Below are 24,441 nucleotides of genomic sequence, written 5' to 3'. Positions count from 1 at the left end.
AACTACTTTTTGATTAAGTAGCAGTCAATTCCAAATACTTGAATTAAAAATTTACTTTCGTTTAAATAAATATATTATCAATTGTTGTGTTGTCTATTGTAGAGAATCGGTTTTGGTGGTTTGTGAAGTCTAATAGATAATCGTTATCAACGAAGGTTGACCTGAGTGATCAGGGACTCTGGTCGCTTAAGCAAGGTCTTGGGTTCGAGTTATTGTGGATGCCCAAAGCTTTCTTAGGAGAGATCCCGCATTTGACATCTGACCGTACCCAAGAGAATTAGTCTTGAGTTTGCCTGGAATACCTTAGAAACCAAAAAAAAAAAAAAAAAAAAGAGGATAATTGTTGATTGATCCTTTTGTTGCGACTTTCCTAATAACCCACGTACGTTAGGGCTTAAAAAAAAAGAAAGAACCTTTTTTAGGCATTTTGTTGTTGGAACAATACCCTAAAAGAAAGACAGGTGGAACATATATATTTCTTCTTAATAAAGTCAAATATTACTGTTATTCGACGCCTCTCAGAATGTGTATATATATATATATAAACATATACAACCAATGATATTGTTATTTAATAATATATAACTGACTGACTGACCACCCATTCCTCTCTCTCATTATTTCTGCAACTATTTCATCTCTCTCACAAACTTCCAAACATAGAGAATGAATGGAAAGTGAGAATTCTTATAAGGTTTATTATTCTCCTTATTATATATACATATTTATTCACACAAAAAAACCCTTATCTGTCCGTTAATGGGTGGTGTTAATCTTCCCTTTCTTGACTCTTCTTCTTCTTCAATATGCTCACACAGATTGATGACAACCTTATAATCGATGGCCGCGATCATCATCAAGAATAATAATAGTAGGCGATTGGGGGTTGTTCCGGGTTGTCGGGTATGACCATGGTTCCTGAACAAACCCTCTCCGAACATCATCAACTATACTGTGGCGGTTATGGTGGCAGTTACACGGAAGAAGAGTATTATGAAACGGCGGCTGGCTTATTAGGAGGATCCGATCTAGTGGACTTATCGGCGGCTCATAATCCAATGGCGGAAGATGAATCAAGAACAACAACAACAACGAATACTACTAGTGCTAGTCTTAACAACAACAACAACGAAGCCGCGGCTTCAAGCTCTAAAGACGTCGGAGGAGGAGCCGAAGACGACGCCAGCTGGCTCCAGCTCAGCATAGGCGCCTCGCCCAAAACTAACACTCGGAGAGGCGGCGTAGGTTTAGTAGAGCTTGATCTGTTACCTCCCTCCGGTAGCGGCGAGGGCGAAAGAGTCATTTCACAAGAGAATACAAGAGTACCGGTAGCAGCAACACCGTTAGCACCAATTTTTCACTTGCCTCAGCCGCTGCCGCGGCAGGTCCCTCCTTTTTTGTTTCAGGCCGCGGCAGGGAGTGGTTCGAGTACGGTCGTTCCTCCTCCTCCTCCTCCTTATCATCAAGAGATTAATTGGGCACTTAGGCCGACTGTGCTGAATATGGGGACGAATAATTCATCGTCTTCATCAACTTCGTCGTCTAATTACCTGCCCACGTTCATGCAATTGGGTTCGTATTTTGCTCGATCACCATTTCAATTGCAGAGTGGTGGTGTTAATGTTGCTGGACCAAGTTCGGATTTTAGAGCTATTGATCCTCCCAGGAGACCCCATTCCGGCATTTGGTTTTCACTTCAAGCATCACAAAACCAGTAAGTTTAATTTCCTAATTAATTATTCAATCATACTAATCAAATTGTTAGTATTTAATTTGTATAACTACAAGGTCGTAATATTTTGCAATTAAATGCAGAGCTAAAGAACCCTTCTTGCCTCAAATACCAAAGAGCTATCTAAGAATCAGGTAATATAATCAATTTCAATTCATTTTATGCAGAAAGTTCTTTTCTTTGTTTCTTGGTCTAATAATTTATTTACGTTTTAGGGATGGGAGGATGACAGTTCGTTTACTAATGAAGTATCTGGTTAACAAGCTGAGACTGGATAGCGAATCAGAGGTACTTTTAATTCATTCAACTCCTAGCTAGCTCCTTTTAATTTTGAAGTATTTTTTTTGGTAGACATCGTTATACGCAGATTAATTGTGTTATAGAGACATGAAAGAAACGGCAGAGCTAAATGCGTTTTTTTGTAGTGGTTGTTTTGCTGTTCTGATAACATCAGTTTAGGTAGCAAGTCATGTGTCCGGCCAGGTACCCATCTGCATCCTCTAACTTTGCATCATTAGAAGAGACATTCACAATACATTAAGACTAATTAAACACAAAAATGTTGGTCTAATCAAGGTTAATAATCAAGGATCTTGTTTGAAGTGGTCAGAAATTTCTTGTTTTTTACTTAATTAGTTATATGGATGGGTGTGTTCTTAATTAGTGAAGAGATTAAGAGGTTGGTAGGGTTCAAAGGGGAATTAGAAGTCTACAATTAGGAGACAATACAGAAAACTACCTACCACCGCACATTCTTTGAATTCAAATGAAACCCTCTTCAAGAATTTATGGACGAAGAGTTGCCATGTATAAGTGGGTTTACTATTTCAAGAACATAGAAGGTTATATGAAAATGATGTTTCAATGATCTATATATACGGCTTGTGTGTGTATATACCATCACAACTCACAACCTAAAATAAAGTGAACTCGAAATAAAATTTACCATTAAAAATGTAACATATATATACACATTTCTATATGTAGTCAATGAAACATTTGTAGGTAACGATGAATCCATACAACTAGTAGATATTAAAGTTAGTGATAAGAGAAAGATCTAAGGTTAGGGTTTGTTTTAAGATTTATGTACATGTGTGTGTTTTAATTTAACGTCAAGGATGAATCTATTTCCTCCTTAATAAGTTGCATGACCCGCAAGAGTTGGAACGTAAAGCTTATGATTCTATAGAATATCTTGCGGCTAAAGAAATGTCAATGTGTGTGTGTGGAGCTTGCGTATGATGAGTGAGAGAGAAACAAGGATTTTGTGTTTTTTTTTCCTTCTTGTTAATCTAATTAAGGAGGATAAATTAGTTAAAAATGATATAGTAGTAGCTACTTAATCGGGATCAATAGGGAACCTTTGAATTAACCTTGATATTCTCCACTTATTTAGGAATCTAATTCTTCTATATATATATACACGATTATGGGGCTTAATTTCATAGGAGAGGATAATACGCATGTACATTTCAAAGATTGTTAAAATTAAGGCATACGTGCGCAATATATATATATAATCTATTGAGAAATATCTTTTTTGTTTGCATTATGATAGGTCCTATAAATCATACATTGCTTCTTATGCACTCTTCATCATCATCAAAAACCATTATATCTTCACTATGATTACTACAAATTATAGCATATTTTCTTGTATTATTATACTTTATACGAAACATATAAAGCTAGCTCGTGTGGGTGGAGTCACTCTTTAGCACTTTTTTTTTTGATAAGCACATAAAAAATTAGTTTCCATGCATCCTAAGTATTCATTCTTTCATGATAATGTTCTTTTATTATCATACTTTATAATTTTCTTCAAAATCATTCAATTCGGATGCATATACAATTGTTTTCCACTAAAAAACGAAATTATTAGGAGTTACATGAAGTTATCAACCGAGATAAGCAATTGTATTGAGATTTCCAGTGGAAAACATTTAAAATGACTGAACTTATATTTTAATTAGGAAAATAAATTTTATATATTTGAATTTATTTTAAAATTGTTTGTATTATGCCTTTCGGAGTACCATTGAGTTCCAAAAATCACTGAATTTTTTCACATGTAAGATTTCTGAATAAATTTAGAGTTTTCAAATTTTATCAGAGAAGTTACCATTTTATACCTTTTTTATAGGCATATTAATAATGAAACCCTAGTTATGATATTAGTTTATAAATAATGGACAAAGATCCGTGCTTTTGATCTTCAAAAAAGAAACGAAAAAACTTAGTTGTGAGTATATACATATAGAGATTAATGTACGTAGAAGAGATAGCAGATAATTAAGTATCGTTTATGTGTTTTTAGTATGCATTTTCAATAGGTGAAACAATAATTAATTAAATTAAAAAAAAAAGAGTAGCTAATGAGTAAATCCTTAACTAGGAATATATCATGGGACATGCAACCGAGTATATGAGGATGTAGTAAATCCAAAAAGATGCGTGGCATGCTAGCTAGGTTTCATTATCTTTTGACTGATCAATGATCATTATATATAAGTATATAATTAACCCTTAAAGACAATGATTTTCCTTCTTAATTAGCTGCATATAACTTGTCTTCTCGGGGAAATTGTGGCATGCTTAGAGATAAAATAATTATATAGGCTTAGAGACAAAAGGAAATTAACAATTAATAGAGACAAAAACCCTTAGCTGCATTAATGGACAAAAGAGAATAACTATGTAATGTGATCAGTTTTGAGTTATTTCTTGCTGGTACCTTGATGGAACATTGATATATCATCTGAAGATGTGTTGTCTTTCTTACCTATAACATTAAAATATACTCTTATTATATGTGCGTCCAACATTCCATTTTTGTTAATTATATAATAAACTTCTAATTTGCGTGAGTATTAGTATTAGTTGGTATATATATCTAGGTCAACTCATCTTATATATGCCATGATTTGGAAATTTGCTTAGTGTTTTCTTGCATTTCATGCCTCTCCATGAAGTAATGACAAATGAGATCAGGACAATACACACACAGAGATATATATATATATATATATATATATATATATATATATATATATATATATATATATGTATGTTTAGCTAACTAACAACGCCCTCCACGTACAGCAAATCTCTCTCTCTCTCTCTCTCTCTCTCTCTCTCTCTCTCTCTCTCATACATATATAATATGTCCACAGATAGAGAAATCATCTCTTCTCTTTGTATTTTTGACCTTAAATTGTTTCTAATGCACCTCATCATATAAGAAGAGTCTTTAGTTGTATAAAGTAGTACGCACACAACATTCCTCATGAGTATTTATATATGTTGGTCAACTCTTAATGATGCCATTGATTTGGCAATTAATTCCTTAACAACGGTGGCCGGTTCCGCCGCCCCTCCCTCGCCTTTAACATCATCACATTCTAGTATTAATTCTACACGAGGCATGCGGCATATATATTACATAGCACAGCCATATATACATGTGTTAAGTGTATGTATGTAATACGTGCATATAGCTTCATATATATATATATATATATATGTGTGTGTGTGTGTGTGTGTGTGTGTGTATAGTAAGATATTTTCGTGTCTTTCAGGGTTAAAATAGGAAGAAGATAAAATGTTTTTTTTTTTGTAAGAAATGAGAGCATTGACTTTGGAGAATAGAATTGTTGTTCAAATATGATAGGATATTGTCTTGGCCTCTAATTGTTAAAAAAAAAAAAAAAGAAAAAAAAAAGGAGGTTGATTTTAAGATGATCATGATCATGATAATTGAAAACATCGTAGGGTTTGAAAAGTCACACGTGGACCCTGTCGTTGTCATTCTTTTTGCATGCGTTGCTCCCCCCTTTAGTTTCGTCACGCTTTCGCTTCTTTCAACTCATCACCCCCCAATATTCATAATAATACTGTATTGTAGGGCCCATCTTCTGAGATCTTCTTCCTCCATCCCCATCTTTTCGTATGGATTTGGATTTGTGCTTAAAAAAGCCCCATCAAAATCCTCAAGTAGTGCGCTTTGATTATATATATATATATATATATATATATATATATATATATCTATATGTTCATTTCTTTTACGTCTGAGGAAAGCAATGCATGAGCTACCTATTTAGTCTACAACAGAATCATTCCAATTTGGCAATTTCCAAGTTGTTGAATTTCTATTTTTTTTCCCATTTTATTTAAAATAATTCTCTACATTATTAGTTGGTGAATGAGTGTGATGTGCATGCAAAATAAATAAAGACATATATATGGTTGCTTACATACATTGATGTGAACAAAACAACGACCTTTTTAAAATTAAAAAAAAAACTTGGTTTTGAATGCGTGGTTTTACTAAGCTAGAATTATTAATTAAATGTCAACAAAGATTAGTGGCCTTCTCTCATTAGGGTTCTTTTGGAAGAAAAAAGAAAGCAACGTGAAGCAGACGTGCATGAGATATAGTTATCAGGACGTGCTATATATTAATATATACATACATATATGTAGAGAGAGATTTGGTTGGGTAGAAAATAAGAATGAGTGCATAATCCTCGCCGTCCTTTTTGGATCCACTATCAAGTTTACTTTGATTATTATTGTTTTTTTTTTCTCTTGTGGTTTCATAAATTTAATAATAAAGTCTATGTGTTAATGATTTAATCTTAGGAGCAAAGTCTAGGGTAGGCCATCTAATGATCAAAAACGGGCAGCCACTAATCAACTGTCTATTTCTTTGGCTGCCCGTTGCCCGTGGTGTGTTTTTTTGTGGAGTAAAGAAAAATAGTAATAGCTAGAGATGTAATTAATATTATATGTATAGTGTAATGCATGTTGTGGGGTAAAATAGACGTCAACAATCCAATATGGGACATGGCATGGGCAAGACGTAAGGTAGTGACAAAGCATGATGTCAATATAATAATCAAAATTCTAGGTTTTTTTTTTTAATTTTTAATTTTTACATTAGAGATTGAGAACCCTACTTTGGGTCGGATTGTTCTTCTCATTGCACATCTTGTTGTGAATCAAAAGTGCATACTTGAGTTTCAGTTCAATCTTAACAGTCGTTGGAATGGTGTGTGTTGATTTGACAGCTTGAATTTTGACCTATTCAGTTGTCCGAAAGGCACGCTGGGTCAGATCGTTCTAGATTTAAATTTTGTTTGAAAAAATGTATTTTATATTTTATATTTCAATAAGTCAATTTCCAAGATTTGATGATCCACTTAAGGAAAAGCAAATTGGTTGGTTTAAGAAGGCAATGCATGTGACACTAGTTTTCTAAGTATTTCAACTTTTACATGATTAATTGTTTTGTTATTCCACCTATAGACAGTGACAAATTAAGCATATATATCATTAGTGTAAAAGCAATCTTTCATTTTCATGCGCACAAGTGCGATATTATATATATATATATATTGTGAATAATGTGTTCTTTTTCTTCCAACATCTTTTTTTATAATTATGATAATTAATATTGTTAAATTTATAAATTTTTTTCATAATTGTGATTGATTGTTTTAAAAAAAAACACAGGTAGAGATAACATGTAGAGGACAACAACTTCTACCTTTCTTGACGCTTCAGCATGTAAGAGATAATATATGGAATCCAAGAGATGCACTCACTTTGCTTTCAGATTCATCAACTACGGATCATCTGATGGTGCTACAGTATGGTAGGATTGCTTAATTTATTCCAAAAAGAAAAAAAACTTAATCCCCAATAATTTAATTTTCTTCTCATTAATTAATTTACTTGTATTATTATTATTCGTTAAGAAACCACCTCATTTTATTTTTAAATTCCTAATGGGTTTTGTTAATTTATTTTTTTGCCCCTTTTTTTATTTTTTATTGACTTAATTCTCCAATTGAATGGGGAATTAAAGAAGATTATGGGTTATACCCCAAAATGAAGTTTATGGCTTTTGGGGTTGATAAACTTAACCAAATGAGCTGTGCTATCGATCTTAAATCTTGTTCCTAATCAAAGCAGATACGAACATTTTGTGAAGGAAATGGAAACTGAGTCAAACTCTAGTCAGTAAAAAGGGTCATGGACCCTACTTCTGAATTCATTCAACAAATAAGTTTTTCAATAATTATTCCAGCCAAAATATTAATACTGCTAATAATTATAGAAAAATAAATAAATACTGAATCTTTCTCATGGAAATGTTGATTAATAACTTGAAGGAAAAGCAGACAGATAAACCTCTAAACATGATCTTAAAAGACGACAATTGAGCTCGGAATCAATAAATACCATTCAGATCATGCAACGTACCCTCTCATTTGAATTAGCTATTTTTCTTTCGGTTTAAGTATCTTTAAATGAGACGCTATTTTTCTTTCGCTAATTTCTTGTAGTGGAAACAAAGCATAGTAAGTGATGTACATTGGTTAGAAAAATATTTTACAAGAAATTCTTAGGAAAAGAAGAAGAAAATGATGAAAAAGATGACGATGAAGATGAGAGGATACTATGAAAAAGTTGACTAATGGAGAGATGATTAGGGCGCAACGAAAAACAATAATGTGAAGAAGAGGAAGACACGGAAGAAGAAGAAGACGGAAAAAAATTATCGTTTTTTATTATTTATTTATTTAACTTTCAACGTTTGGTTTTTGGTAACAAGAATTTGGATTTCTTATTCTGGTCATTAAATGTTAAGAAAATTTAAATTTAGGGATTTGAAAATAATAATCAAAGACAATGGCCATTTACTCATAAATATTTTTTTCCCGACCACTAAACTGAAATTATTCTTGACAGAGGGCATTGGGCCATAATTTCCCCTCAATACTTTCCACTTTAACCTTTAATGGGCCAGGAAAAAAGGCCCGGCCCGTCAAACGGAGCGAGATTGAGTAACAGAGATGCCTATCGATTCCTCCACCTTTGCCATCTCCGGATTGACATGAAGTCCCATTCTCTGCAAAGAAATGGCGCTTCGTGCCTGTGAATATGCGTGGAAGGGCGGACTAATTTTTCACCGTCCCCTAATTCTCTGCTTTGACAAGGTCTCTCTTTTGAAATTGCTTTTTCTGGCCTTTTCAGTTTTTAATCTACAAAAGATTGTTTATTCTTCCTACTTCGCAGGTTCGGCGTTACAGTTCTGTCTCGGCGGTTTCATTGCCGGACGTTGAAGGGAAGAAGAGTGAGTTGAAGTTCCTGGTAGTTATGTTAGCATTAATTTTCCTTCTGGGTGTCGTTTTAGCGGTGGCTGATGGATGTAAATGTTTTTTGCAATGAAGTAGGTAATGATGAAAGCAAGGCACCGCAATGGAAGAAGTTGGATTCTGATGAACTGGGCATCAGAAATTCAATGATTTCAGAGCCTACACGAGTAGTACTTAAGAAGCTGAAGAAAAATGGTACTGAGTTTTCCTACCTTTTTGTCATTGAACAATGTCAAACGTGCAATTTGGCAATCATTGTCTATAATGGGTATTAAATTGTGAGCTCCAAATGGTTATTTCAATTGATTTCTGCGCCATACTAGTAATTAATGTTATTGGGGTCAATTAGTATTTGAATTCTCCGAAGTGGGTTCTTTTTGTCCGGTGGTTGTTGTAATTCATGCTATTAATCCTGTAGGATATGAGGTGTACCTTGTGGGAGGTTGTGTAAGAGACCTTATCTTAAACAGGACGCCAAAGGATTTTGACATTGTAACTTCGGCCGAACTCAAAGAGGTTCTCTCTATTTACGCTCACTTTCTCTTTTGGTAGGTCTGCGGTGCTATGCATGAGAAAAACATTTATGTACCATTGAATCAATGCTTGATTACAGTTCATATTATGTATTATTAGCTTTTGCACACCTTTAAAAAGCTTTCGATTGCATTAGGTTCTTAGATTTGTAATCCTTTCTTTGTGGATGGCACCATCTTGGTGCATCTCTGCAATAAAATCTCTTTTGCATTATAAAAAAAAGCTTTTGAATGCATCAAGTGGAATTTGGAAATATGATGAAGAAATACTGGTGTTCTAACTATAACCAAGGAATATCATCTTACCTGTTATTTTTGTAATAATTTACCAGTTGTATGCCTATATCATTGAAGGAATTGATAGCATTCAAGAGGGCTGCAATCCCATGTAAGGTCATGGTCATGCATCTGCTGTGCGACTCTCTAAACATAAGTTTTTCTTACTGGAATTGTAAGTCAAGGAGAAACAATTCGCTCTTATAGTGCTAGCTGTTTTTTTCCAAATTATTGTGTGTTTGACGCAATATAGCAGATCAGCTGTAGGTGCGGCAAGCATACAAAAGTACTTATGGCATCACAAACTTGGGAACTTGTTCTTTCCATTATCCCACATTTATAATTTATGAACCCAACATTTTTTATCAATTTATGTTTTATCAAATCCTCACTATCAGCTATCAGCCAGTCCATACATCTTTTTCTTTGCCAATTTATCTGCTAGGATATAGCCGAAACATAAGAATTTGTAATTTTTCCATGGGGGCATTCATGTTAGATCTTCTCAAAAGTGCAGTCAGTTTTTTACATTTCCATTTTTTCTTCTGGCGCTTTGAGTAAAAGATTAGAGGTGGTCCCAAAAAAACTAATTTTACCACTGTTACTATGACTATTACAAGTTATACTTTGTGAAGTGTGAGATTGTGAAGCAACCCAAACATTTGGATGTCCTAGGGATCAAGTCCCTTAGAACTTTCATTGAAGCTTTGCTTGGCAAGTGGTTTGTGGAGATTTGTTATAAAGGATGAGAGCCTATGGAATTTCTTTTGCGATAGCCAAATATGGTCTCTAAGAGAAGTGATGGACCTTCTCTTTATTAGGCAAGCTTTTGGAGTTGGAGCATCGAAGAGAACAAACAAGTGTGGGAAGATTAGAGAAAAAAATGTTTCCTTTTCTTTTGGGATGGTAACCGTTGAATTTTGGGGAGAAATTTGGTGTGGCTCCACTACACCTGAGAAATTTTGGGGAGAAATGTTTCTAACGCTTTTCACTTTGGTTAGGGACAAACAAACCTTAGTAGGTGACTGCTTCCATACCAACAATAATTAATTGAATGGAATATTGCCTTCATTTGGGCGATGGATTGCGAACTAAAGGATATTTTTCTTTTTTTCAGAAGATATTTACTCACCCTGCCACACCACAATTTAGAGGATGGTTTGAAATGAAAAGGAGGGCCCTACCAAGTTAAATCAGCGTACCACAGCCTGTTCTCAGCTAAGGCACCGAAGGATGGGAGACAAATTTCCCTTGGAAAAAAAATTGGAAAACAAAGGCACCAACTAAGGTGGCCTTCCTTACTTGGGAAACAACATAGGAACGCATCTTAACTTTAATAATTCAAGAAAAAGGGGGTATTTAACAGACACTTCTCTGCACAGAGAAGAAATAGAGTGTTACTCCTAGCTCCCTTCACTGCCCTCGGGTAAAGCATCTGTTCTTTTTTGCTCTGCTGCTCTTCAGATTTAGGGAATGACTTGGGTGAGATGCCCCAGGGTGGGAGATGAACTCAGAACCTAGAGTTTCTGCAGGATTATATTTTGGCCTCTGGGCTGCTGGTTTTCTAGCAAATATAAAGTGAACAAAAATCTTGTGTTTAATGATTTATAACTCGTATCTTGTGCTTAATTTTCTACACTTGGTTGGTACCCCCTCGGTGTCTTCTCTAATATGTATGTATATTTTTTGCTCTAGAAAAAAGAAAGAAAGGTTCTATTGGTTTCCTTGTGACATAGATGAACTTTTCTGGGGGAACACTAATTCCTCTGATCAATTATATGCAGATACGAACAACTTTTCACCAATGTGAAATTGTTGGAAAAAGATTTCCCATTTGCCACGTGCATGTCAATGATTCCCTTGTTGAGGTTTGTCCACCGATGGCTTTTATCCCTTCTTGACACCTCAAGATATGTAAATGTTGTAGTAAAACACTTGATGAAATCAAAGTTTTTGCTTGTGACTGTGGTTATTTCTCTTTCTCTTTTTTAATTTCCTTTTTCCCTCTCTTAGAAATTGTGTACCTGCTGCATAGGTTTCAAGTTTTAGCACTTCCGCGGGCAAGGGTGGTAAGAAGTTGAGTGAAAATTTCATAAAACCTAAAGGCTGCAATGGTCGTGATTACATACGGTGGAGGAATTGTATTCGGCGTGACTTTACAATTAATGGGTTATGTACTTGAAACCGAATTATTATGTATTTTTTGTCAAGTGTTTTTCTTTCAGTTGCTCCGAAGACAATAATTATAAGAAATTACTTAATGTTTTGAAGCTTTTGCTCCTCCGTTTTCAGGTTGATGTTTGATCCATATGCAAAGATCGTGTATGACTACATGGGGGGAATGGAAGATATTAGAAAAACCAAGGTGTGCATGTAATGTATTAGTTTTAGTATCGAAAGTTTTTTGTGAACTTACTGAATTTGGAAGAATGTTTTCTACTACATGTAGGTTCGGACTGTAATGCCTGCGAATACTTCTTTCCTGGAAGACTGCGGTCTGTATCTGTCTGCTTGTTGTGTGTCATTTACTTGCTTCATTGTTTTGCTAAAGATGAGGTGCAACGTGCTTGCACCTTGGACTTTTTTTTTTCTTCTTGAAGAACCTAATGCATTTTTATACTGAATCCACAGCTCGAATTTTGCGTGCAATCAGGATTGCTGCACGTTTAGGATTTTCCTTCTCAAGGGAATTGGCTCTTTCTTTAAAACAGTTATCACGCTCAGTGCTGAGGCTTGACAAGGTATTAAAGTTTACGGATGGTCTTTGTCGTGTAGTTTTGTCATCCTTAGCTTTCATCTTGCCTTTTCAATACCGTGTGCTGCAGGGAAGAATACTTATGGAAATGAATTATATGCTGGCATATGGTTCTGCAGAAGCTTCTTTGCGGTTATTGTGGAGATTTGGACTTCTCGAGATACTTCTACCTATCCAAGTATGGTATTTCTTCCCAACTGTTGACGTTACTCTCTGATCATCGGTTTCCATACTACAACATCTTCTGAGGATCACATAAGTCGCTGCATCATACAGGCATCATATTTTGTCTCTCAAGGTTTTAGGAGACGTGATAATGGATCTAACATGCTTCTGGTATGTACATATCTTATTCTCGTGAGCATTTTTTGATTTGCACAATAACAGTCTTTTGCATGGGACATTCTATTTATCTTGTTGCATGCAGTCTAATCTGATTCTACATATTGATTATCCTTGCTAATGCTGCATTCATGTTGTGCTCTCTCGCTTTCTCCCTCTCTCTCATTCTAACCTCATTAGAGACTTACCTCTCTGCACGGATGTTAACATGATTGCCTTTTGTGGTTTTTTTCCCTCTCTGTTGCAGTCCTTATTTTCCAATCTTGATAAGCTTGTGGCACCTGATCGGCCATGTCATAATAGCTTATGGTAAGAGCTAAGAACTTTGTCAGTGGCTAAACCAGTTAAAACTTAACATAAGCTAATTCATTGTTTATTTAATTACTTCATAAACTGTTAATAGAGTTATTTGAAATTGCAAAGTTACATGTGTCAGTTATACCAAGGACATGGTTTTGCCGTCTGGGTTTCATTTTGGTTGTATTGGACATTTTCATGAAGCTTAACATATCCTTTCATTACTTAAGTTCATTATTTAGGGCTGTTAATTTGTTGAAAATAGAGTTAGTGGCTTAAAATGTTCAGATAGACTGAGACATTATATCCTGTTATAGGCCTAGCTAGATGGAAGCAAAACTAGTGAACAGTTTAACCTATAACTGGTCTCCAATTCAGTGGCATAATATTTAGTTCAATTTGAGTGTTAGACTTAGACAGTCATATTAGTTTCGGCACTTCTATGCAAGTTTGAAGTTTCTCTTTTTTCTCTAAAACTAAACAAATCTTCATGTACGAGTAACATGTTTGTATGTTATCTGTGAATATGCGTTAGTTTGATACTTGTAACCTTAGAATGGCTAATACGATTGCAGGATTTGTATCTTGGCTTTCCATAAAGCTCTTGTTGACCGACCTCGAGATCCTTTGGTCATTGCAGCATTTGCCCTTGCTGTCCACAATGGCGGATCTTTGGTAAATGCTGTGGAGATCTCTAGGAGAATATCTCGTCCTCATGATGCTAGCTTCCATGAATTACAAGAGGCTTCAGATTCAAACTCAAATCAGGCGCTGATAGATCAGATCGTTGATCTTGCGTTATCAATAAAATATTCGTTGCGCAAGATGATGGAGAGAGATTATGTTTCTCAAGCAATGGCCAAATACCCTCGAGCACCATGCTCAGATCTGGTGAGGACGAACTGCTTCAGCTCATAATTTTTTTGCATATCAAAGTAAATAACTAGTATGAGGCCTAAAAAAGTTATCATTTTCCTGTGATGCTGCTAATTGCAACTAGATAAATGGTCTAACATTGCCTTGGAATGAAGACATGACCCGTTAATTGTATTGAGGTGAAATTACATAAAAACTAAAAAAAAAAGTGAGTGATGGATTCTTTATTTCTGCAAATTTTGATGGATGAAGTGTTTATTTGATTATGGAAATTGATTGGGATGTTGAGGATATAGAAAACCGGTAGAGGAATTTTTTGTTTGGCAAATTTGAAAGCCAGAAGAGGTTGAGCAGGAAGAATGTGATCTCTTTCTTGTTTATTAAGAGTCTTAATTTTTTTCCCCTTTAGCTTAATCTTCAGAAGATCCATAATCCTGCAATCGATTTGACCCTTATGTATGCTAGTCTCGTCTGTGAAATTGTTGTGAGATTTAGCTTTCTTTAAATTTATTATTTTTATGTCATGGCTTGAGAGCATAACAACTACGCAACCCTTGTTTGTACATGGTTACGAGCTTTCTTGTTAATCTTGGGCTCAAAGGGTTACACTGCAACCTTCTCCATGGTTGATGTTCTGCTATGACCCTATGAGATTATTCTTTGTAAATGGGTAAAAACTTCAGGGGTTAATGATATCAGCTATTTTTATTTATATTTTTAATTGTAACTAGGAATTGTTGTCATTTTCTCATTATTTTCTTGATTCCTAGGTTTTCATCTCAGAAGCATTGTCAATGAGAGCATGCAAGATTTTTGAATGTGTTAGAAGGGGTAAGGAGAAGGGATATGTGCCCAGAAGACGGAATAAGATCAACTACAAGTCTCTGGCTGAGGGGAGCTTGCCAGAGGTTCGGCGCTTGTTTGCAAGGATTGTTTCTGACACAGTGTATCCCCCAATTCATGGTGATCAGAATAGTCTTGTTAATATGAACAGCCATTCTTAGGCAATTAAGCTTCATTATTCTTGTGACAAAACCCCACTTTGGTGAGTGATTAAGTTGCATTCATCCTTTTTGTGTTTTTAGTAAATAGAGACTTGTTCTTTTACGTCATATTCATTCTTATGTGCTGTGCTTGAAAGTTTTACGATCAAGCCAGCTATGGAATGAAGTAATGAACACAGTGCTAGGACTTATAGTTACATGAAATGCGTATTCTGGCATTGCTCCCTGAGTCTGAGCTCGCTCAAGAATCCAAGTTCATAGCCGTTGGTGCGGACTCTTGACACTGTATGCCTCTATAACCTACTGGAGATACTTTTTTGCCACTACTCCTTGGTTTTTTTTTGTTATTGTATGATCGAGGGGAACGAGAAGAGTTTATCATACAATAACTTTAGCGCAAGTAAGGGCTCATCACAAATGAAAACACTCATGAGACTTGAACTCACGACCTCCTACTTGTGTTATGGTCAAATTCACCATCTCAGCCGACGACCCATTATTTGACACCCAAAACACCTAAAACCATTAGAGAATATAGATTCAAGATTGTAGCTGATGATTTGATGGTCTTATATTGTACAAAAATATGTGAAATAATAGTCTCAGCAGTTGACTTCCCTTTGCTGTTACTTTGGGGATGATCGCATACTTGATTGAGCTTCGAGATGACCACGTCCTTGCCGAACTAGCTAGATCTTGAAATGACCATGATGAACGAATTTGGGTAGGGAAAAATTGGATCAATGTGGAAGGATGAATCGATAGTAGATTCAACGGCACGCAATAAGTCAACTTTGTGTGCTTTGTTGATTGGGGGTATCAAACGAGGTTTGTTGGTGTCACCCATTTTGGAGTTTCTGCATATTATGATGCATTGTAAATGGTCGAGGGACAAAAAATGTCACACTTACATAGTTTAGAGACAAATAGTTCACTTTTGTCAAAATTGCCGCATTGAAATTTTTTCCATATGTCTCATAGATATCATGTCGGATTTTTCCAATCTCGAGTCTATGTAAATGACAAAAATGGTACCTTACGTAGGAAAAAAATAGTCTAAAGACGACAATGAAACTAGAGTATAATTGAGAGAAAAATTATATTCAACAAATATTCTTCTAAAAAATACTTTCAGCCAACACATACCAACTTTCTCTTTGTGGATATGAATATTTTTAACAATATGTTCCAAATATGAAGGAACAACAACTGTAATCCGATGAAATCGAGATTTAATTCAATACATTCAACCAATAAAATATTAAAATCTTGTTTTGGGGTCTTAAATAAATTCCTTGAAACCAAAAAAATGCCATTAGATTTGGGGCGGACCATAAACCCGGCCAGCTCTTGATCCGCTGACAGCCAACAACGATAAAGTTCGCACGGATCGATGACGTGTACGGTCCAGATTCAAATTCTTGCCTACGTTAGATTCGTTTCGTCATTATAAGACACTTGCATCTCTTTTTCCTCGGCCGCCGTTGTGTTATTCTTCTTCTACAAAACGATCTGATCTCTAGAGAAAAAGCAAATCTATTTGAGATCTCGAACTCTGTTTCCAACAGATCGGAGATCAAGAATAGATATTTGAATTTCGTAAGGTGAATTCGAATTTTTGCCCCAGGATCGATAATTATACAAAATCTTTTATGAAAAATAAGAATCAAATCTAATTTATATATAGTCTTTCCTTGAAATTGTTTTACTTTCTCGGAAAATCGAGTGGAGGTGCTCTGATTTGTTGTTTGGTTTTGAGTCCTAAGATATACAGCTATCTTGATCCAAGTGGATCGAGGAGTAGAATAATCTCGAAGAAACCCTTAGGTGAGATGGGCGAAGATGAGAAAAACAATGGAGTGGTGCATGCGGAGGAAGGAGAGGTTTCTGAATCAGCAGATGTGGAGGAGATCAGTGCATTAGATTTTATTAAGCAAGAGAATCGGAAGGTTGAGGAGTCGAAGTCATCGAAAGGGGATTCTAGGGTTTGGACGATGCAGGATCTGTATAAGTACCGGGTTTGCGGGGGTTATGTCAACTCTGGTCTGTACAACCTCGCTTGGGCGCAGGCTGTGCAGAATAAACCTTTGAATAAGGTCTTCGTGGAGGCTGAGCCCGATGAGAATTCCAGTAAACCTTGTTCGTCTGGTGCCTCTGTCAACGGCAAAGAAGTCGATAAAGTTGTGATTGATAAAAGTGGTGATGAGATGGATGCCGAGAAGGAAGAAGGGGAACTGGAGGAGGGTGAGATTGACTTGGACTCCGAGCCAGTGACAGAAGCCGCGAATGTTAATGGCGAAGAATGTACGGATATTGATGCATTGGATTCTGATGCCTTAATAATTGGGGAGTCGGGGAAGGGAGTGAACTTGATACGGGAAGCTTTAGAGAGCATTAATGTGATGGATGCAAAGACGTAAGTGAAATTGCTGTTGGGTTGGATAATTGAAGTGTATTTGCACAAATTGAACCAGTTAGGGACTTAGAGCAATTCTGGAAACTGACATGTCGAGTTAATTATATTTTTGCTGACTTATTTGCTGTAGGTCGTTTCAAGGAGTTTGTTCTAGACTGCAGAGCATTTTGGAGAGTTTGCAGGAAATGGTTAGCGAGAGTAATGTTCCTACAAAGGATCTTGTTATTCAGCTGTTGTTCACTAAAATTCAAGTTGTTGATTCCGTAAGGCTGCTAGAGCTTTAACTCAATTATTTTGTTTGCTATGTTTAATAAATACAATTAATGAACTAACTGAGCTTTTGAAGTATTTCTGTTTGATTCTAATTAAACTACTCTGGCACCTGAACAATTTTAATCGTTGCAGGCTTTTTGTGCCATGGATAATGCTTTGAAGGGACATAACAGGGGCATGTTTTTGAGGTTTTGATATTTTCTATGCATTATCTTGTTATTATGAACTTCCATCAAGTATGGGGTGTCATTGATTTCTTGTATTGAATCTTAAAACAGGATACTTTCTCTTGTAAAGAGCCATAGCCCACCGCTGTTCTCTCCGGATAAGATGAAAGAGGTGTGATTTGTGTAAATATCGGTGTTGATTTTGAGCTATTATGATTGTGTTTGTTTGTCATCTGTGCACTATATTGTTTGGAATGGGATTTTGAGCTATTATGGTTGTGTTTGTTTGTCATCTGTGCACTATATTGTTTGGAATGGTTGCTCTGTGTTCACGGAGAATTAATTATGCTCTCTACTTTACAGATAGAGGCAATGCTGACCTGTTTGGCTTCAGCTGATACTTTCTTGAGTGCTGGGCCTGGTAATAAGGAGAAGGAGATAAAGGTCTCTGTAGGGTTGAATAAGGAGGCTATCGATGGCTTAGCTGGAAATGCTGGCCATGATTTGATCCCAGTGAACAAGGTGCATCAAATTGTTCAACCATTTGACCATAATAAGTCAGGCACATCATCGGAGGCTTTGAGACCAGTAGTATCTGGTTTTAGAGGTAGAGGCTCTTTGCTTCCTCTATTAGACCTCCACAAGGATCATGATTTGGACAGCCTTCCGTCTCCTACTCATGAAACAACACCAGTTTTACCTGTACGTGGGGCATTGGGTGTGGCAAATGGGATCATTAGACCAAGTTTGGCTGCAGGTAAGGTGGCGCAAAACATTGAAGGCTCTAGAACTCATCCCTACGAAACTGACGCCCTCAAAGCTGTTTCTTTCTATCAACAAAAGTTCAATCGAAATTCATTTCTTACTACTGATCTTCCTAGTCCAACCCCTTCAGTAGAATCTGGAGGTGGGGATGGTGATACCGGTGGGGAGGTTTCTAGTTCCTCCACTGTTGGTAACCTGATAATGGGCCAATCGATGGCGTCGCCTTATCCATCTCTCGACACTTCTAACATGCATGGACTGATCACCACTAGAAATGCTACATCTGTGGTTTCTGCAAATAATTCATCCATAAAACCCCCAACGAAGACCAGAGATCCAAGGCTTCGATTTGTGAATCCTGAATCAGGTGCTTTGGATCTTAATCAAGGTCCCTCTCTAGTGGTTCATAATAAACGTAAAATGGAATCTGCTGCAGATATTATGAACTTATGGAAACAAAAAACTCCCGAGGATCCTAGTTCCAAAGGTCCTGCATCCAAAAGGCAAAGGAATATGCCTGACAATTTTGGGGATGTTAAGAATGTGAGAACTGTGACTAGCAGTGGTGGGTGGTTGGAGGACTGTGACGTTATTGGACCGCAAACTCTTGGCAGAAGTCGATTGACAGAAAATGCAGAACCTGATCAAAAGAAAGTGGATAGTTTAGCAAGTAGTGGTAAACATAATGTGATGGTCGGTGAGCAGGTGTCAGTGACCAGTACCAACACCAAAGCATCTTTTCCCAATATATTGAAAGATATTGCTGTTAATCCAACAATGTTGATTAATATACTTAAGATGGGACAACGACAAAGTTTAGCAGTAGAGGCCCAGCAGAAGGCTGCTGATCCTGTGAAAAATACAATACTTACTCCAAGCTCGAATTCAAAACTGGGGGCAGTTCCCTCTGTAAGTGTTACTCCCGTGACCCATGCAGGGATGTTGCCAACACCATCTGCAACACTTCAACTTTCTTCTCAAATAGCTACCACGGTGAGAACTAAGTTTTATGTTATTTGTGAGGATCTCAAAATTATGTTTATGTGAAACTGATGCCTCTGATTAGTTATTCGTTTGTGCCTTATGCCTATGGGTTATAACATGTTTCAATTTTATATATGCTATTATAGTTTTCCCTCTTTATTGCATCTGAATCACGGAATCACCAGTGTTACTGAAGATCCAATTCTTTTAATCTGATTAGTTATTCGTTTGTGCCTTATGCCTATGGGTTATAACATGTGTCAATTTTATATATGCTATTCTAGTTTTCCCTCTTTATTGCATCTGAATCACCAGTGTTACTGAAGATCCAATTCTTTTAATTTCTTGGAGGTAAATATTCTCACATTAAATCTGAGGTTAAAATCTCAATGTGCAGTATGAACATTCTGTAGGCTGAATGTTCTTTCTATATTTGAAGGATTTTGTAGGTAAGTTACCCGGTCGATCTTCGATCAAGAGATTTGCCCGCATTCCGTTTGATTGTTTTTGCTTAATCCATGGTCTTTTAGATGTAATAATGAGTTTTCATTCACATTATTAAGAGTGATGATGCTACTGACGTATATCCTTGCTTACCTTTGTCTCCTTGATTTGTCCAATTTAAGAGCATGTTTACTGTATTATAAAACTTCAATGGATTCTACTATTCCTAAGCATGTTATGAACTTTTGTTGACTGTTGGACAATTAATTTTCTTTACAGGAAGAGTCGGGAAAAATTTGCATGAAACCTCGGGACCCTCGTCGTGTTCTCCATGGTAATGCTCTTCAAAGGATTGGGAGCTTAGGATCTGAGCAGTTGAAAATGAATGGACCTCCTACTTCCATTACTCAAGGTAACAAGGACAATCAGAATGCTCAAAAACTAGGTCATACACAAACGAAGCCAATGACTTCTCAGCCTTCCGCGCTCCCAGATATATCTCTACCATTTACCAATAATCTTAAAAACATTGCTAATATTGTGTCTGTTCCTCAAGCATCAGTAATTCCACCTGTAGTTTCTCAGAATCTTCCTTCTCCACCTACGCCAATTCAAATGGAAAGGATGGATATGAATACTGTTGTTTCAAATTCTGAGAGCCATCAAGTGGGAGATCCAGAGGTAGGTGCAGCAGGTACTCATCCACAAAATACATGGGGAGATCTGGAGCATCTTTTTGAAGGTTATGATGAGCAGCAAAAAGCTGCTATTCAAAGAGAGAGGGCAAGGAGAATTGATGAACAGAATAAAATGTTTGCTGCACGTAAACTGTGCCTTGTCTTGGATCTTGATCATACTCTTCTCAATTCAGCAAAGGTAACTTCTTACTGTCATAACTAGCTTGTCATTCCCTATTTATGCAGCCAATATTTGGAAATACATGTTTTTCTTTTCTATTTTTTTTATACAAATTTTGTCATCTTATACCCCCGATTACCTTTTCAGTTTGTTGAGATAGACCGTATACATGAGGAGATATTGAGGAAGAAAGAGGAACAGGATCGTGAAAAACCAGAAAGACATCTATTCCGGTTTCCTCATATGGGAATGTGGACTAAATTGCGGCCTGGAATCTGGAATTTTTTGGAAAAGGTAACATAATGAGGCATTGGTCTTGGTTATGTGCTCAAAGCTGTTTGTGTTTTGAAATGTAGTGTTCAAAAGATTTCTGTCTTCATTTTAGGCTAGTAAGCTATTTGAGCTGCATCTTTACACTATGGGAAACAAGGTATATGCCACAGAGATGGCGAAAGTGCTTGATCCAAAGGGAGTTTTGTTTAATGGTCGTGTGATCTCTAAGGGCGATGATGCGGATCTCTTTGATGGTGATGAGAGAGTTCCCAAGAGTAAGGATCTGGAAGGAGTCTTGGGTATGGAGTCAGCTGTTGTTATTATAGATGATTCAGTGAGAGTCTGGCCGCATAACAGACTGAACTTGATAGTCGTAGAGAGGTAGCTTTTTCCTTGCTACAACAATAAAGCCCCTTAATGATTTAATTGACCAGTTTCCTTATAAGTATCTTGCTAAACCCAAACTTATTTGTTGCAGGTATACTTATTTTCCTTGTAGTAGACGCCAATTTGGGCTTCAAGGTCCCTCTCTTCTTGAAGTTGACCTCGATGAGAGACTAGAAGATGGGACGTTGGCATCTTCTTTGACGGTGAGGAAATCTCCCTCTCTCTCTCTCTCACACACACACACACACACACACGCCAAAAGGAATGAAAGGTGATTCTTGTCTTCTTGTTTGTCGACTGTTTCTAATAGGTTATTGAGAGAATACATCAAAACTTTTTCACCCATCAATCCTTAGAGGAAGCAGACGTTAGGAATATCCTTGCCTCAGAACAGCGGAAGATTTTGGGTGGTTGTCGAATAGTATTTAGTAGGGTGTTCCCTGTTGGTGAAGCAAATCCCCACCTACACCCACTGTGGCAGATGGCTGAACAGTTTGGTGCAGTGTGCACGAACCAGATAGATGATCAGGTTACTCATGTAGTTGCCCATTCCCTTGGGACTGACAAGGTATTGTTAATAGTTTTCTCTGCTCTTTGACTTCGCCTTATATCCGTAACCTGAATCTGCAAGTTGTGGTTGTGGGTTTTGATTGATCTTTTAATATAATAGAGAGCACAATGGATGACTTGAAGGAAACAATTTTTTGGATGGTTTCCATTCTTAAACGCTATGGTTAACACATACTTGTTGGAACTCACACTACAAAACTTTCCGTTCACAATGGATGAAGCGTTTATAATCTTGGAATCCAGTTGTTCTGTTTGTTGCTATTATGCCTTGGGAAATTACTTGTTGAAGTATATGTAGCTGACGATAGACGAGCTGTTAGGAAAATATTGATTGTTTCGTTGTGTTTTTAAACAGGTGAATTGGGCTCTTTCCAGCGGGAGATTTGTTGTCCATCCTAATTGGTGAGAATGATCTATGCCTTCTAATTTCTATTTTGCATTTGGATAATCTTATCGGTCCTGATGTGGTATGCCTTCATCCTCTCCTCCCCTCTTCTTTTCCATTCATATAACACAGGGTGGAAGCATCAACTTTGCTTTACCGAAGGATGAATGAGCAGGACTTTGCAATTAAACCCCCACAATCACCATCTTGACCTTTTCGGTAAATTAAGACCTGATAAACATAAAATTAAAATTCACATTTAAAGTCAGAAGTAAACCGTGGGTAGGCTTGGAGAACTCTTGGTCCACCTTTTGAGTTCTTTTTCACCCCTAACCAGCAGTTTCCCCTGTACTGAAGATAGGATGGAAGAATGGGGCAAGTAACAGGGTTATCGAAAGGTTTTAGTGGTGGTCTGAAAAGGTAAGAGAGATTAAAATGAATGGAGGTATACCGTTGAAACCTCGTGGGACGAAATATCTGAAACGAAGAGGGGAATGGGTGTGAATGATGCATGGGACTTGGAAGGAAATTTTGTTTTCCAAGACTTGATTGGAAAGTTGCACCCACGAAGGTTTTGTTGTAGGTGCACACACACTTTGGTTCTGGATGTCTGGCGGGGGGTTCTATTTCCCCTCCATTTTTGAAGGCTTCCTTGGGTGAAACAAGCATTCCTTGGTATTGATTAGAAGGTCGTGAAGCTTTAACGTGCATTGAAGTATTTTCCTTCCCATCCACGCTTTTCAGCCGGTTTTGACACTCAGAAAAATAAAAGTGATGTCCGAGAATGTCTATAAATATTCTCAATCAACACGAGAGTGAGAAACTAAGAGTGAAGAATTGCTTCTGTGCTTTGCTTTATCAAAAAAACAAAATTACTGTAAATATCGAATTGCCCAGGAGAACGTGAAATACACCCTTTTCAGTCCTCTCCAGTCTCCACTTTTCTAATTTCAGGCGTTTAAGCTTTTATGTGGGCTACTCCTTTAAAAAATATGGATATGGTCAGTCAACGAAACTGGGCAAGAGAGGACCACAAGACAAGGTTGAAGGAATCACGAGAAGAGTTTATATATCTTTTTGTCCACATTTACAACGTTGTCATGTGAATTGTAAGAGGTGGTGGTATTATGGGTGTGTTCTCTGCCGTTGCTGTCTTTCTAATTGGGGATATATTGATTGTGGGGGTCACTTTCAAGTTTTGACTCCATAGAGTCCTAGACTAACAGTAGATTCTTGAACATTGGGGAAATTAAATTTCTAGGTCGGACAGTGAGATCTTGAATGGATAACAATAACCTTTTATTTTTAAATTTTGAGAGTCTTCAATTTCAACCCCATGCACATCTGGTACGGATCGTTGGAGTTGGCTTGCATGTAGTAGAGGATGGGCCTGTCTTATTCGACGATGGGTAGATTTTATGAAAGTGGAAACAAATTCGAAGACTAGTCCTGATTCCTGAGGGAACCAATTGTCAATTTTTGGCATTTTAAGGAAAGTTATCCTCCAAATCACTGGTATTCAGGTAAGAGATTATCAATGTTGTTATATACACCTAACAACATTTCACAATATAGAAGTACCCATACATCTTGCAGGATCATCGTTACTCAAAAACAAAAGTGATATTGAACGGGCTTCTGCAATTATAGGTTAGAGAAAAAACAGAAGCAAAGCGAGTAGTACGTTTCAATTACGGACTTATGGCCAATTTAAGCAGATTGATTCCTTTTTTAAAAAGAATATTTATATTTATTAATATTCTGAATCCTCCAAGCTTGATGATGTCCTAATTAATATTTAAATAATTGACTTTCATAAATGATAGAGATGTGATAAGATAATTACCCCCATTAGATATTCTTTGTTGAAATAAATAAGACAAACGACAACGATAATTAAACAATTAAATTTTGTTTCCTTAAACCTTAAAAATG

The 24,441-nt window shown here is 36.6% G+C and overlaps 3 protein-coding genes across 5 annotated transcripts; all 3 read left to right on the top strand.

Moving 5' to 3' along the window:
* The first annotated feature begins 641 nt into the window (after positions 1–641).
* On the top strand, positions 642–7,488 carry LOC120000872 (protein LAX PANICLE 2-like). Its single transcript, XM_038849035.1, has 4 exons — positions 642–1,714; positions 1,816–1,866; positions 1,948–2,020; positions 7,253–7,488. Exons 1-4 carry the CDS (start codon positions 906–908, stop codon positions 7,406–7,408), a joined length of 1,089 nt encoding a protein of 362 aa, XP_038704963.1. The 5' UTR covers positions 642–905; the 3' UTR covers positions 7,409–7,488.
* Positions 7,489–8,589: 1,101 nt separating this feature from the next.
* Positions 8,590–15,092, top strand: LOC119999428 (poly(A) polymerase I). 3 transcript variants are annotated; one of them, XM_038846984.1, is made up of 14 exons: positions 8,590–8,742; positions 8,822–8,879; positions 8,980–9,096; positions 9,320–9,417; positions 11,495–11,578; positions 11,746–11,879; positions 12,003–12,075; positions 12,160–12,205; positions 12,342–12,451; positions 12,536–12,643; positions 12,742–12,801; positions 13,055–13,116; positions 13,680–13,995; positions 14,751–15,092. In XM_038846984.1, exons 1-14 carry the CDS (start codon positions 8,665–8,667, stop codon positions 14,982–14,984), a joined length of 1,578 nt encoding a protein of 525 aa, XP_038702912.1. In that variant the 5' UTR covers positions 8,590–8,664; the 3' UTR covers positions 14,985–15,092. The 3 variants fall into 3 exon arrangements, with proteins under 3 accessions (XP_038702912.1, XP_038702911.1, XP_038702913.1); XM_038846983.1 differs by having other exon boundaries at positions 8,977–9,096; XM_038846985.1 differs by lacking the exon at positions 11,495–11,578 and having other exon boundaries at positions 8,977–9,096.
* Positions 15,093–16,462: 1,370 nt separating this feature from the next.
* Positions 16,463–23,706, top strand: LOC120000183 (RNA polymerase II C-terminal domain phosphatase-like 3). The gene is made up of 12 exons (XM_038848128.1): positions 16,463–17,400; positions 17,531–17,663; positions 17,806–17,861; positions 17,952–18,012; positions 18,204–19,598; positions 20,313–20,909; positions 21,039–21,185; positions 21,277–21,545; positions 21,643–21,754; positions 21,862–22,119; positions 22,477–22,523; positions 22,639–23,706. Exons 1-12 carry the CDS (start codon positions 16,817–16,819, stop codon positions 22,715–22,717), a joined length of 3,738 nt encoding a protein of 1,245 aa, XP_038704056.1. The 5' UTR covers positions 16,463–16,816; the 3' UTR covers positions 22,718–23,706.
* The last annotated feature ends 735 nt before the right edge of the window (positions 23,707–24,441 follow it).

This window comes from Tripterygium wilfordii, chromosome 6 (genome assembly GCF_013401445.1).
Source record: "Tripterygium wilfordii isolate XIE 37 chromosome 6, ASM1340144v1, whole genome shotgun sequence".
NCBI lineage: Eukaryota > Viridiplantae > Streptophyta > Magnoliopsida > Celastrales > Celastraceae > Tripterygium > Tripterygium wilfordii.
Note: the sequence above shows the minus strand (reverse complement) of the source record. Positions and strands in the feature narration are given on the sequence as shown.